A 15990-nucleotide genomic window follows, 5' to 3' on the forward strand; every position below is an offset into this window, starting at 1 on the left:
TATTTGCTGATGAAGATGATGTGACTTTACAGAATAAAGAGTTTTCTTCTGTCTTATTTTCTTCATTCTCTCTCTCTGCTAATGTAGGTTAAGATACTGTTATATGACAGATGAAGGTTGTTCTGATGTGTCTTCAGCTCTGACATCAAACCCGTCACACCTGAGAGAGCTGGACGTGAGCGGGAATGAACTAGGAGACTCTGGAGTGAAAAACCTCTGTGATCTACTGATGAACCCACAATTCAAGCTGGAGAAACTACAGTTAGTGTCATTATACTGTACAGCAATTACAGTGTGACTGAAGTTTATTTATTTGAAGACAGCAGGGCCTATGTTTCATTGGTTATAGCAGTGCACTTTCTGGGTTTCCCTTTTGTTCACATGTTTGTGTTTTTTTATTTAGTTTGTATTTAGTTTAATTTACTTCTCAGGGAACAAGGGTTACAGTCGTAACCCAATGACGTTCCCTTTCGAGGGAACTCAAACTGCGTCAAATGACACTTTGGGGAACAACGCGCCCTGCCTGCCCTAGTGTGAAGCTGCTCACAGGCAAACTTAGGACGAGAGCACAAAAGAGCCGTGTGTCAACGGAATGTCCAGACTATAAAACCTAATAAAGGTATGGGGAGTGGCCCATCCAGCTGCATCGCAGACCTCCTGTGAAGGCTTACCGCGCACCTGGTAGGCCGTGGAAATCACATGGACAATCCAGTTGCTGATGGTCTGCTTAGAAGCGGGAAGCCCCTTCTTGGGAGACCCGAAACATACGAGCAACTGGTCCACCTTCCGCCATGAAGAGGACCTCTGAATATAAATTCTCAGTGCTCTGTCAGGGCAGAGCAGGTGAAGTCTCTCTTCATTCGCAGTCACGTGAGATGGAGTATGAAACGCCTGCAGAACCATAGGCCGTGCCGCACTGGACAGAACCTTAAGCAGATAGCCGGGCCTAGGGTGAAGGGTGGCCTTAATGTAGCCTGGAGCAAAATCCAGGCACTCGTTAGATATGGAGAGTGCCTGAAGATCTCCCACCCTCCTCAGAGAAGTGACGGCCAACGGAAAAGCGACCTTCAGCGACAGGTTTTTGGCCTCAGCTGACTCTAATGGTTCAAAGGGGGCCTCAGCCAACACTTCAAGAACCACTGCCAGGTCCCATGTGGGAACCCTGTTATGAGCCGCAGGTTTCATCCTTCAAGCCCCACGGAGGAAACGTATGACTAACTGATGTCTGAGTATGGCCTGAGTATGGTCTCCACTACTCCAGCTGATAGGCCGTCTTCTAGGTACTATGCTCCCTCAGGGGCCAGACCCACAGTTTCCATAGCTCTGGCCATGGGTGAAATATTGAACCATACTTGGGCCGGCCACAACAGGGATACCAACAGTAGACTGATCCCGTCGTAACGGACCCTCTCTAGAACTCCCGGGAGCAGAGCTGGAGGGGTGAGGGAAAACCACAGTGCACAGTGTCTGCTCCCTGATTTTGACTCCCCGGGATGTATGTTGCTCTCAGAGACAACAGTTTCCCCTGGGACAACAGAAGGATCTGATGCGCCAGTCTGCATAGAGGGCGAGACCTCAGTCCCCCCTGATAATTTATATAGGCCACTACCAACATATTATCTGACCTCACAAGGAAGTGGTAACCTCTGAGGTCCAGCAGGAAGCTCCTCAGAGCCCGGGAGACCACCAACATTTCCAGACAGTTTATGTGCCAGGAGGAATGATGGTCCTGCCATAAGCCTGTCGTAAAGCAGCCGTCCATGACGCGCCCCAGCCCGTGAGGGAGGCGTCTGTCGAAACGGTTTTCTGGCGACATGATGCTCCCAACACTGGAACTTGGGACAGAAACCAATCTTTCTTCCACATAGATATGGAACGAAGGCATCTGCGCATAACCCTGATCGTGCGGAATGGGTTTCCCCTCGTGGAGAATCCCTTCGTTTTCAACCACCACTGAAGGGCCCTCATGTGCAGCAGGCCGAATGGAATGATGTTGGACGCTGCTGCCATGACCCCCAACATTTTCTGGAAATGCTTGACAGTGATGGCCTGGCCTAGCTTTATCCCGGCCACTGTGGCCAGGATGGACTCAATTCGCGTGGGAGACAATCGTGCTCGCATCGTGCCCGAATCTCACACCACTCCCAGGAACGTAGTTCTCTGAGTACACTCTTCTTCGTGTTGAGTCTCAACCCCAGCTTTTGGATGTGGGCGACAACAACATCTCGATGCTGAACCGCCTGCTCTTGTGACTGAGCCAGAATCAGCCAGTCGTCTATATAGTTGAGCACCCTGATGCCCTGGAGCCTCAGAAGTGCTAGAGCTGCATCCATACATTTGACAAATGTGCGGGGGGAGAGAGCTAGGCTGAACGGAAGAACCCGATATTAGTACGCTTTGCCCCCGAAAGCGAACCTCAGGAACTTTGTGTGAGATGGAAGGATGGATATATGGAAGTATGCATATTTTAAATCTATTGTGACAAACCAATCCTCTGGTTGAATTTGACTCACGATCATGGGAATAGTGAGCATCTTGAACCTGAATCTCCTCAGAGAGCGGTTCAGGTGCCTGAGATCTATTAACGGACGCAACCCCTCATCCTTCTTGGGAACTATAAAGTAGCAGCTGTAAAAACCCAGACTCCCTGTCTAGTGGAGGGAATACGTTCTATAGCCTCTTTTGCCAGCAGGGAGTTTACTTCCTGTTCCAGTACCCGACCCTGCACTGGGTCGTCTACAGTCCAGACCACCCCGTTGAATCTTGGTGGGTGGAAACCGAACTGCAGCCTGTACCTATTCTGAATGGTGCGCAGGGCCCACGGGGAAATATTTTTCCATGGAGATTTTTCCATGCATCGAAATATTTTACCAAGGGAACTAGGCTCTCAAGCCTGGCTTCAGGTATTAATCGAGATTCGTTCTCGACCCACTGAAGTGGATTTCCGGCAGGACTGAACCGAAAACGATTCTCGGTCGGCGGATGCGATCGCTGGAAACCGATTTGTCCCGAAACGTGTTTAACGGCTGGAGAGCAACATCGATTTCCTGCGGGCTCCGCAAAAGAAACAACCTCGGTCGCTCCACCACGGGTGGGGCCGCCCGCAGAGAACCTAGACTGGCTAGGACCTCTTTGAGGAAGCCTTCTTAGCCTGCAGGACGACCCTCAGGTCGCCATGTTTAGGCTGAGGCTTCGCCTGATAGTGCTGTCTATGCCCCCAAGCTCCTTGAGGAGGGGCTCTAGAAACGGCACTCTTTCACCAAACAATACTGTTTTAATATTATTAGTCTCGTAATAATATTAATATTACTATTTTTTTTATATTATTACAATCTACACGCAGCCTCTGCAAACGCGAGAATTGAGCCATAACAATATATTTGGCTTTCATCCTTCGAGAAGAAAGTCAACAGGTGTGAGGCTGAAATATCCAACAGTGCATGGTTTCTTTTGTTGGCTTACGCGTCGAGATAATTCTCAATGAACACTGCCAGCACCCTGAGCAGACTGTGAATGCCTCGCACAAAACAAAATTATTACCCAGATTGGGTCCTCCTGTTATTTTAGACTCATAATCTACGCACTGCCTTGGCAACGGCGAGATTCGAGTCATTCACAATATATTTGGCTTTCATCTCTCGAGAATAAAGTCATTGGGCGCGAGGCTGAAACGCAGGAACACACGGCTCTGTGTGCGTCAAGATAATTCTCAATGAACAAAGCCAGCGCCCTCAGGAGCTGACTGTGCATGCCTTGCACACACACAGAATCTTTATTGCAGAGTAGACTGAATCTACGCGCTCCCTCGACAAATGCGAGAATTGAGTCACTATAGGTTCTTTATTGCAATGCAGACCTTAAATCTACGCGTTGCCTCGGCAAACGTGAGATCCCAGTCACAGAATCTTTTTTGCAGAGTAGACCGAATCTACGAGCTGCCTCAACAAACGCGAGATCCAAGTCAATAGACTCTTTATTGCAATGCAGACCTTAAATCTACACGCTGCCTCTGCAAACCCAAGATCCGAGCCACTAGATTCCATATTGCAATAATTAAGGACAATTCTTATGGGACAAACAGCACCAAATAGGACTGACAGTTTGACAAAGTGCGCTTGCTGAAGAACACAAAGCTGACAACTCATGTCTGCCGGATCCTTTTATACAGTAGCTTCCGCTTATGTGTCGTCACACATTACGTCATGACCCAACACCAATCAGAGATTGGCTTAGTTTCATTCATACATTAGAGGCGCTACACTGAGGGGCGTTCCCCAAAGTGTCATTTGGCACAGTTTGAGTTCTCTCGAAAGGAAACTAAATGCTGCTGTAGTGGCTCTTCAATAAGATGATCATCATCGATGTGAACTATTTCTCTGTCTTCAGTCTGTTAGGGTGCAGTATTATAGAGAAACAGAGTCTCATCCTGACTTCAGCTCTGAAATCAAACCCGTCACACCTGAGAGAGCTGGACCTGAGCAGGAATAATCTAGGAGACTCCGGAGTGAAGCACCTCAGTGATCTACTGATGAACCCACAATTCAAGCTGGAGAAACTACAGTTAGTGTCATTATACTGTACAGCAATTACAGTGTGACTGAAGTTTATTTATTTGAAGACAGCAGGGCTTATGTTTCATTGGTTATAGCAGTGCACTTTCTGGGTTTATTAAACTAAAACACTTTATTCTCAATATCTGACAGTGAGTTTGAGTTCACATTATATCTGTGTAAAATTCTTCACATTCATGATTTGTTTGTAAGATAATCTCTCTTCCTCTGTTTGTGTCTTTCTAGTCTAAGTAGCTGTGGCATTACAGATGTTTCTTCTTTAACTCAGTCTTTGACTAACTCAAAAGCTCTGCAGTTTTTAAAAGAGCTTGATCTGATTAACAATGAGATAGGAGACTCAAAGCAGCGGCTCAGAGACGAACTACGAGACTCAAACTGTGACCTGAGGTGAGGAAACATCACTGAGATATTAAAGACATCTTCATTTACCTGATATGTGAACAAACTTTTCAAAATTTTGTGAGAAGAAATTATCATTAAGATTTGTTGCAACAAAGGGTGTGAGAACACAAAGGAGGAAAGAGAAGAAAAGCTCACTGTCACAGCTTTATACATCAACACCTGCTTTATGATCTGTGTCAGTAGAAGTGAATCATTTGAGTGTGAAACAGACTTGGTCAGATTGTAGGAAACACTGCACTCCTGCTAAAATCAGTGCAGTTCCAGCTTCAGCTCACAGCGTCCAGCTCACTTGAGAAATGTCTCTGTCTCTAGTGTGTTTTTACTGTGACAAGCAACACGTCACACTACTCGACACTTACTTTACTCTCAGTTATTTACTAAGAGCCTACAAACATGTTTAAACTAGAGGACAAACGGCTTTAACTAAAGGTTTGTTTAACTCAAAATAACATTAGTATTTGCTCGCTGTGGTTTATTCCATACACCGTACACTCATTAGTTTCTCCTTTACAGAGACTCAATAGGAGTCGCACCGACACACACAGACACACATACATATGAACATGATTCAGGCTTTACATCTATTAAATAAGAAAATACAAATATCTATGCAAGATCATGTAAAGTCAATAATTAATCTGATTACAGGAATTCAATTTAACTTATTTTACTAAAGAAAAACAGCACTTTGTTCCACCGAACACTGATTGTTTTCTCTTTTGTTCCACTTTACAGAGTAGATGAAGATCGATCATCAAACATCTCTGTTGAAGATCATTCACCAAACTCTGATGAATGCTTTATATCAGGGCTATTCAATTAGCTTAATTCGAGGGCCGGATTATTAAATCGAAAAGTTGAGCTGGGCCGGTGGGTTTAGTTTATTTATTGAAACGTAACAATATCAATAAGGAAGCTAAAGTAAACAAATAAAAGTATTGCATTTACTTGGAAATGTGGTACCCAACAGTATGCAGACCATAATAAATAACTTATTTACAGCTATGTACAAATATACTGTATTAATTATACAATATCATGGGTATTGGTAAGAATTATTTTATTAATAATTATTATAGGCTTAAATTAAAAATATCCTGACAGTGAGACTTTGTAACCATAGGCAAAACCATGTATGGCTCACAAAAATGCCTAAACAAGTAAAAACTATACACACAATGAACTATACAGTCCTTTACCCCCCTAATACATCTAATGCAATATAAATGACTATAACATAGTATTAAATATTGTGAGATTACAAATTTTATTAATATGTTTAATTTGATGTTTTAAATGGAGAAAGTCTCTAAATCTTTGAAAACAGTAGGAGTTCCCAGCATGACTGTCTTTTGAACCACACGGGAAATAATTGTTTAAATTTGTATATAGTGTGGGAGTTATTTAGAACTCCCAAAGGGGGAATTGGAGAAATACAAATTTGTCAAATGTTTAATTTAGGTTTCCACTCCAATGGTATAAAAACTGATAAAGTCTCCAGCGAGAGTCTCCTTTCCTGATAGTCCTGTTTTTGATTGGATTAGCTATAAGGGAGACTTCCACCTTTTGTCTTTAATGGCTCTGGGATGGCTCTTTGGAACCAGAGTTCCTGCCACTATCAGCATTTGAATAGTTATGCTGATTCAATCTGATTGGTAATGGCCTCAGAGTAGGGTGTGTTCCTAATTCATTTGCATGCTTTGTTTCAGTTTCTCCCCCCTCAATGTAAACTCCTCCCCTCTAAATGTATAAATTGTAAGGGAATATTTTCCCTTAGTTAGACTATCTTAGACTATCTTAGACTATCTTTGAGATGACTACAGCTACGCAATAAAGAACTTCTGCGTGTAAGATACCTCAAGAGTCTCCTGGTCTGTTGCGTGGAAGAATAAAAAAACTTCACTACAGATGGTGCCGTGACCCGGATAGAGAAATCTTACCTGAATCCAAAACTTCAAGCAACAAAAGATTTCAACAGAGAATCTCAACTGAATCTTGAAAACTTCAAGCAGAACAAGATCTCAAAGCGGACTGAGTTCCAGAACAAGAACAAAAACTTTTCTGACTGAGTTCCAGACTGAATCTTTTCATACAAGCAACGATTCGGTGAGTTTCACTCTATTCAAAGAACCAGACCAGTACCAAAGTTGTGCCTCTGCGCCGTCAGAGAAAGAGTTATCAGGCAGCTGTAGTGTTTGATTAACTAAAGTTATCCTTTAAAAGTGGTCTTTTAAAGATGATAGATATCCTCTGTTGTCAGGCAGGGAAGATTGACATTAAATGTTAATATTTTGGGATCCTCTGAATAAGTCAGGGAAGTTGTAAGATATCCTCTGAATGAGTCAGGGAAGTTTTGTGTAACGGAATAGTGCCTCTACGTTGCTAGAGAAGATATCCTCTAAACTTAGGGAAGATTAACATTACGTGTTAATATTTGGTGATAACCTCTGTTCACAGAGAAGGATTAGCATTTTTGTGCTAGTTATTGTGGTCGTATCCTCTAAAAGTTAGGAAGGTGAAAGATCCTTTCCATTTTCTTTCAGGGAAGATTAGCGTAACATGCTAATAGTTTGTGTTTGTTTGTTGTTGTTTTGTGGTGTTACCCTCTAAAAATTACTTTAGAGATGAAAGTTTGAACCTCTGTACAAACAGGGAAGTATTAGCATAAAGTGCTAGTAATGTTGTGGATTTCCTTTGCTCTGTCAAAGAAGGTTTACAACAGTCGATCTGTGTAAACAAGTGTAGCCTCTGTTGATCAGAGAAAGTTAGTTGTTTTGTGTGATAACAAAGAAACTCACAAAATGGTTGTGACGAATGCTAGGTTGGTTCCTACAACTGAGAAAAGTGGCCTTGCCACTCCATTGTGGTCAGATAGTGAGTTTAAGTCATTGTTAGGAGAGCACATGGACTCCATAGTGACTCAGTCAGTCCGATTGAATTTGACAAAGAAATTTGGCATTCACCCAGAAAAAGTATGGTCGATGGAAGATTGTAAAAAAGTGCTTGGAGCAAGTATTCGCAAGAACAATGTGAAAGCCATTATCTGTTGTTACAAAGAATACAGTTTATCCATTGCACAAGAGCAAGCTAGGTGTATTGCTAAGTTAAATGAACAGAACAAACAATTGCAGACTCAATTGTCCTGTTTCAAGACAAAGGTGGGCCAGGCCTCAGCGAAATGTAACACTGAAGACCAACAGTCAGATGAAACTTTTACTGACTTACAAGCATTGTTTGAAAGAGATGTAGACATCCCATCAGTAACAGATAAGCATGTTAATTCAGTGAAGGTGTGTGCTGCTAGAAAAAGACCACAGGGAATTGAACAGTCAGAAAGTGTTCCTTCCAGTGCTTCTGTTGTTCAAATCCAAACTGTTGCTACAACGCTCGGACCTAGAGACATAGAGAGATTGTCCCAGAGTTTACCGCCAGCACGCACACAGTTCACTGAATTTAGAAGAGCATTGGTCAGCAAAATGCGTCTCTACGACATGTCGTTAACAGAAGTCACACAGTTAATGTCTCAAATTCTAACTGAATCTGAATTCAACAGTTTTGAGTCTGCTGTTACTTCTGAACTGCAACATGCCAGAAAAGATGAATCAAGAGAAGGTGTTCTGAAAATCCTAAAGAATATCCTAGGACCCAAGATAGATTGGTCTAGAATTACTAACTGTGTACAAAAGAAAGAAGAAACTGTGAATGAATATACTGAGAGGTTTTGTCAGTCAGCTGTAGCGTACAGTGGAACAGTGGATGATTCTGAAAGTGTACTCAATGACAAAGGACCGCTGGTCCGCATCTGGTCAGATGGCCTTATAGCTGACTACAGAAGAGCTTTGCCATTTTTGGATCTGACTTGGTCTCACAGAACTCTTAAAAGTAACCTGGACAGGTTAACTGCTTGGGAAAGAGATTTTGATGTTAAGGCAAGAGTACAAATTGCAGCAGCCTCTTTTAAGGTCAGCACAGAAAACCCACAGAAACGTAAATGTCCTAAGAGAGAGGGCAGGTGTTATTACTGTGGTCAGCCGGGACACTGGAGTAGAGAGTGTAGAAAAAGCAGAAAGAATTTTAAAGAAGGCAACCCTTTTGCCCAACTTCTCAGTTTGCTTGCTACTCTGAAGCCGCCATTCCCCACGTCTTTAAACGGGTGGGGCAGCTTGTTGACGTGTTAACCATTTGGACTGTGAGTGCTTAATTTCCCCAGTAACTTACAACAGAGATAAAAAAACTTATGTTTGTTTAACGGAACAAAAGGAAAGTGACTGTCTCAGCTTTTCCTTTGGGGGACTGCTTTAAGTAAACTCACAGCCTTAAATGTTATTCTACAGTACAGGCCTTTCAGCAATAATAGTGTTAGGTCAGACTGTAAATGCCCACACGCAGTATTAGCACTAATGAATGAAGCAAAAGTCAATTTTGTCACCTTTTCCCATTGGGGAAATTGATTTAACTATCCTCACCCATTCTCACGTATGATGTCTACAACGACTGATGTTTTGTTAGAGGATGAAGGAAAAATAACTCATGATTGAGTTACGCAGATTAAAGTACACATGACACAGGACAGGTCAAGCCATTAGAGCCTAATTGGCATGTGCCCCATCAAGTAATGTTAATCGGCAGTATTGTGTCAAGGAAGAAAAGAAACTTGGTATCATGTATCACAATGAAAAGTGTTCTGCAAAGTTCTGCCCACTGACAGGGACATACAAAGGACACGAACCAGTGAGGAACCCAAGGGAAGAACCGAAATGCCATATGCGTCGGGGGTCACCCCTTGGGCGAAGATTTCCTCATAGGCATTCCCCATCCATTTAGTCTCATCCTCACCTCACTGTCTTCTTTAGGTGTCAAGAATTAAGAAATAGGGAAAGAGGGAACAATAGCAGACTCAGTGTTTACTCAGCAGGATACAACCCATGTCTTTGAAGAAATACTGCTCTCTTGTTTTCTTTTTCCTCTGTGCAGATACCACTTGATGGCTATCCCGAGACCCATACGCACAGACGTCTTCACTTGCGTATGAAGACACCACTTCCAGAAAACAACGAGACCCACTGCCGAGCCAACTCTTACCAAAGTAAAGAAAGAAAAAAAAAAATACACAACGCAGAGAAAAGACTTACGGAACCTTCAGTCCATCAACATTATCAAGATTTAGTAACCACCAGGACATCGCACAATGTGAAGACTCCAGAATCCTTGTTTTGCTGGAAACGTTGCAGGCCACAGCCGAAGATGGCTGCATTGACTCACTTGTGCACAAACATGGTGGTTAAACAGTCTTGATCTTTCAGCAAAAATTACACCAGATGTAACTGAAGTTTAATTCTTCCGTAAGAACTTCACGGACCCTAATTGCATGTTTGTTTTCTGTGTCAGCATGCAATTACAGAAAAAGCAAACACAGAAAATGTGCCTGTAACTATCAAAAGTTACAAGAGTGAACTTGTAATCATTTAAATTTGTACATAATGTGAGAGTTATTAGTACTCTCAAGAGGGGGAAATGTGAGATTACAAATTTTATTAATATGTTTAATTTGATGTTTTAAATGGAGAAAGTCTCTAAATCTTTGAAAACAGTAGGAGTTCCCAGCATGACTGTCTTTTGAACCACACGGGAAATAATTGTTTAAATTTGTATATAGTGTGGGAGTTATTTAGAACTCCCAAAGGGGGAATTGGAGAAATACAAATTTGTCAAATGTTTAATTTAGGTTTCCACTCCAATGGTATAAAAACTGATAAAGTCTCCAGCGAGAGTCTCCTTTCCTGATAGTCCTGTTTTTGATTGGATTAGCTATAAGGGAGACTTCCACCTTTTGTCTTTAATGGCTCTGGGATGGCTCTTTGGAACCAGAGTTCCTGCCACTATCAGCATTTGAATAGTTATGCTGATTCAATCTGATTGGTAATGGCCTCAGAGTAGGGTGTGTTCCTAATTCATTTGCATGCTTTGTTTCAGTTTCTCCCCCCTCAATGTAAACTCCTCCCCTCTAAATGTATAAATTGTAAGGGAATATTTTCCCTTAGTTAGACTATCTTAGACTATCTTAGACTATCTTTGAGATGACTACAGCTACGCAATAAAGAACTTCTGCGTGTAAGATACCTCAAGAGTCTCCTGGTCTGTTGCGTGGAAGAATAAAAAAACTTCACTACAATATAAATATTCCACATTTCTGTCCAAATCATGGTAAATTATTACATTCATGGTAAATGTTTGTAAGGGTGGTGATTTATAGTCTTCTAACTTTGTTCATGTTTCTGCTATTTACCTCATCAGTAGTGTTGGGAATGTTAATGCTGTTTCATCCGATTTAAAACTAGTTAAAATCATTGAGTGATTTGTGGTTTGTAAGAGAGAGGAGTGTCCGATCGAAACGCTTCTCACTGTATGTCGCAACGCTGTTTAACAATAGTGTCCGGATCGTGAGTAAACGCAACTCCTTTAAGCTTGCTTTCTGTTATCCACTGAGCTGTGCTGACTAGTTTAAAGTAAACTAGTGAAACAACTGAAACCAGGTCTATTTTGTTCTCTATTTATTGTTACTGACCGAGAAACCGCTTCAGATGATTCAGTGACAGAACGGTCCGAACGAATCTGGATTTGGCCAATTCATGGAAAGGAAATAATCGAACCAACGAATGATTGATATCGCTGGTTCAGTCGACAGAAATACAGGACACACATAATAACTGCTGAAATATTCGGACTGAAATGTTTCTCTCAGGTCAGTAGGATACCTCATGGTACACACAGTGCGTATAGTCGTCCAGTTGCAGGCGCCATGACGGCCATGTGCATATCTAACCAAATTTAGGTGCACCACCAGAAAATAAGGGGGAGGTTGGGGTGGAGATGAAGATGATTATGTATGGAGATGATTGACAAGGCGCACTTGGCCCGCGGGCTGCCAATTGAATAGCTCTGCGTTATAGTTTGAAATCATCATTAGAGGAGCCGAAACCATCAGGTGATCCACAGAAGACTCTCACTGCTGTCTGTGAGGAGAAATACATGTGTAAATGTGTTTCATACAGGTGGAAGAGACTCAGACTTCACTATTAAATAAAGCAGCGTGTGTGTTAGCATGCGTATTAGAAACATGTGATATTGAATGATAAATGTTGGTTTATTATTCAGCCAAATGATGGTTTAGTTGTAATTAAAGGTGGAACAGAGGAAGAAGCTCAGATGAGTGTCAGCAGAAATCTTCACTATCAGGCCTGCAAATATAATAATGTTTAGACTAAACTCATCCAGAATTATTCAGATATTTCTAATCATGAACGTGATTGTCAAGGATAGCACATACATGTTTCAAAAGATATAAAGATTACATGTAACTTTTGAACACTTTATCTTATACACAGAATATCTTTATTGTTATTGTTTTATTGTATATGAAGTTAGTTGTGTGTGTGTGTGTGTGTGTGTGTGTTGCTGATGCACAGATGTACAGTATATTGTCTTTGTTCAGTGGATGAAGTCTCTTAGGGTGACCAACTGTCCTGTTTTCATATAACAATATAACAATTTTCTATCCATACAGAGGAGGCATAACCTACTTTAAATGTATTGAAATTAATAAGGTGTCTTTGAGTAAACTTCGAGTATCATTTGAGTTGGCCCATGTGTTTGCTGGGTCGAGTGTCCTGGTTTTTGGTAATCAAAATATGGTCACCCTACTTCTCCTCTACAGACCGACTAAACATTTTCCCCAGTTAACAGCATTTGTGTGTGTTTCACTCGCTCCTCAGATAGCAGACGGATGTGGGCCACTTCAGGTGATGATGCGGCACCGTAGGCCTTCTTATGGCCCGACAAAATGTGTGTGAGCCTGAAGTGGCCCACATGTAAAATGGCAAATATGGCCCAAATATCTTAAATCACATGTGGGCCTTTTTAGGCAAAGATGCGGCACTCATGGCAATGTGTAATCTGAATGTGGGCCTAAAGTGTCCCATATGATAAATAATGAATATGGCCCAAATATCACAAACCAAATGTGGGCCACCTATGGCAAAAATGTGGCACAATCAACAATGACTAATCTGGGTGTAAACCAAACATGACCCACATATGTTGCAGCAAATGTGTCCCAGTTATCTTTAAACAAATCAGGGCCAGTTTTGGCAAAGATGAGGGACAGTAATCACTGTGAATCTGAATGTGAACCCATGGGCATCAGTGTGGTCTGAAATGTGCTGGGGACAGAAACACATTCATTTATTTTTCTCTTTCACGCAGGTCATAATTTGAAAGACGATGTCCTGTAGATTTCTAATGTAAATGAATAAAAACGTATACAAAAATGTGATGATGTCCGACTTGTTTTATGAAGAAGAAAGCCTTTAAGCATTAGACATATATGGCCCACTATTCTGCTTCAAGTAGCCTACCATGTTGACAATATGACAACAGTCAAAAAAATCAAACCCAAAGTACAATTATTATGGACGTTATCTGATATTAAGCTTTTCTGCTTCACATTTTCAGCAGGGCAGCGGAGACCCATTACATTGCTAAATAATGACTGTAATGAATATAATCAAATCTGCTGTCAGGACATAACTCTTGAGGAGATTATTTGGGGAATAACTCAATTAAAGAACAATAAATCCCCAGGCTGTGATGTATCTGAGCTCTGAGATGTAGAAATGTTTCTCTGAGGTAAATTTCTTCTGGCTGTCTTCAGAGAATCTCTTGAAAGAGGATCTTCCTCCTTCTCTGAGGCGACACACACTTCATCCAAAACCTCACACACACTCGCTGTTCATTGACAATCGGCGACCCATTACATTGCTAAATAATGACTGCAAGATTCTAGCATCTATCTTAAACGTCTCAAATCTAAATTACACACTTTAAAGGAGCAATGTGTGATTTTTAGCGACATCTAGTGGTTCGGTTGCGAGTTTGCACCAGGTTTGCACTAAGGGCTCAGCCCACTGCTCACCCCTCCCTTTCGAAGAAGCTACGGTTGCTAAAACGGGACAAACATCTCGTCGGCTGAGACAGCAGAGAATAGCCAGAGTAAGCCAAGAGTGTGTAACATTGTCACTGTTTCTGTACCACAGTCCATTATAAACCACATCATGAATACTGTTTACAAAGCCATAGTCAGGTGAGGATCAAGGGTTTTAATATACAATTTAATAAAATAATATTAATCAGCTGATTGTCTCACAAACGCAGTGGTGGAGGAAGTACTGAATCTCAGTACTTAAGTAAAAGTACAAATACCCAGATAAATATTTACTTTAGTAAAAGTAGAAGTAACACAATGACAACCATACTTAAGTAAAAAGTAAAAAGTACTTTATTTTAAATGTACTTTAAGTATTAAAAGTAAAAGTACTTGCATAACAATTTATTATCTTAATGTCTATTTTCTAATGATTAATAAAACATTTAATTTTAACTCATTCAACCTAATAGCCTACTCCTATAATGATGTTCAATAATGATGGAAAAAAAAATGTCACCATTTCTGAAACAAGCTTGCAATTAGGCAATATCATGCTTATCCTTACTATATGTTAATAACTATGTTTGGCAGTAAACGCGATTCATTTATGGTGTAATTCTGAACCTCTTGGCTTGCCATAATCCTATAACCAAACTACACACGGTGTGTTTCCTATGCACGTAAAAACAAATTTTCGCATATGAGTTGCACGATAAACACACTGCGTGTGAGACGCATTTAGTGTGACCGGGTTGATATACTGTATCTATGGAAACCAAACGTCACTGGTGAGACAAACGTGCAACGAACGGACGGTCAGATTACGTTTTGGCAGGGGAAAAACTGATCAGAAAATGTAACGAAAATGTAACAGAAGCTGTAGAAATGTAGTGGAGTAGAAAGTAAAATAATTGCTGCGAAATGTAACGAAGTAAAAGTAAAAAGTATGCACTATTTATTGTACTTAAGTAAAGTAAAGATACGTGAAAAATGTACTTAAGTAAAGTAACGAAGTATTTGTACTTCGTTACATTCCACCACTGCACAAACGTAACCAGCAGCACATTTATCCCCACATACTGTACCAAACGCATAATACAGCGAGGGAGCAGCTAAATATTTTTTCTAACAGGGTAGTAATAGTTTAGCTGGCTAATATGAGCTGTTACTGTGGCTGAGCTGGGACGCGTCCACATCGCATGAGTCCAAAGGTCGGAACTGCGCCCGCTGTTACAATCATGTCATCTCCGCATCCCATAGTATTTACTACACACAATAGGCTTTTTTTCTCTGATTTTGAAAAATCTTCGCGATCGACTTTAGTGATAAAAGACTTTAGTAAAAGTCTCTATCGACGGGTTAGTGATTCCTGTAACGTACTGTTTTACGGTCAATGACATGAATACTAATCATCAGCTGTCTCACGAACGTAACAGCACATCTATCCCCAACATAACAAACCCATAACACAGCGAGGGAGAACTACATGAAACAATCCCAACTACATATTTTACACCACTCACAAGGGAAAAGTCACTACTCACGGAGTGTAAGGCTAGCTTCCAGCTTTCCGCTACTTCTCTTTCAAGGTAGTGATGAAACGCGTTCTGTAGCACTGTGTGTTCGCGTTTGGCTACGGTAGGAATATGACGTCACAACATGGCGACCTTCATAGAAGGGGATTCCCGCGGTTATGGAGCTATTAATGTCTCATTCTAAGGTAATAAAAACATTACGGTTAATTAAGTAAGTTCTTTATACACCACTGAAAACATAGTTATGGATGTCATATTGCATTTCTGTTAATAGATACTCAACTTTGTTACACATTGCACCTTTAATTGATGAATGCCGATCTGGTTTCATGAAAGATCGTCACATAGCCAATAACATCCGCTTAGTTAAAAATCAGTCCTAATCAAAAGTTGATGACAGAGAGCAATATTTCTTTACTACACGACTATATTCATTAAAGTTTGACTCTTGGATCAAGAGATTTATCTACGTATGACAGGGTTCTTCTTTCTAAAGCAG

At 41.2% G+C, this 15990-nt stretch overlaps 1 protein-coding gene across 2 annotated transcripts in view; it reads left to right on the top strand.

The window, feature by feature from the left end:
• Positions 1-6216, top strand: part of LOC120461697 (NLR family CARD domain-containing protein 3) — a 36668-nt gene extending 30452 nt beyond the window's left edge. For both annotated transcript variants that reach the window (XM_089130816.1, XM_089130815.1), the window contains 4 exons: positions 88-261; positions 4387-4560; positions 4797-4958; positions 5709-6216. In XM_089130816.1, coding sequence (XP_088986942.1) covers positions 88-261; positions 4387-4560; positions 4797-4958; positions 5709-5796 — 598 coding nt within the window. In that variant the 3' untranslated portion in view covers positions 5797-6216. The remainder of the gene's footprint in view (positions 1-87; positions 262-4386; positions 4561-4796; positions 4959-5708) is intronic.
• The last annotated feature ends 9774 nt before the right edge of the window (positions 6217-15990 follow it).

The sequence above is a fragment of the Pimephales promelas genome, chromosome 5, assembly GCF_988280905.1.
Source record: "Pimephales promelas chromosome 5, fPimPro1.hap1.1, whole genome shotgun sequence".
Taxonomy (NCBI): Eukaryota; Metazoa; Chordata; class Actinopteri; order Cypriniformes; family Leuciscidae; genus Pimephales; species Pimephales promelas.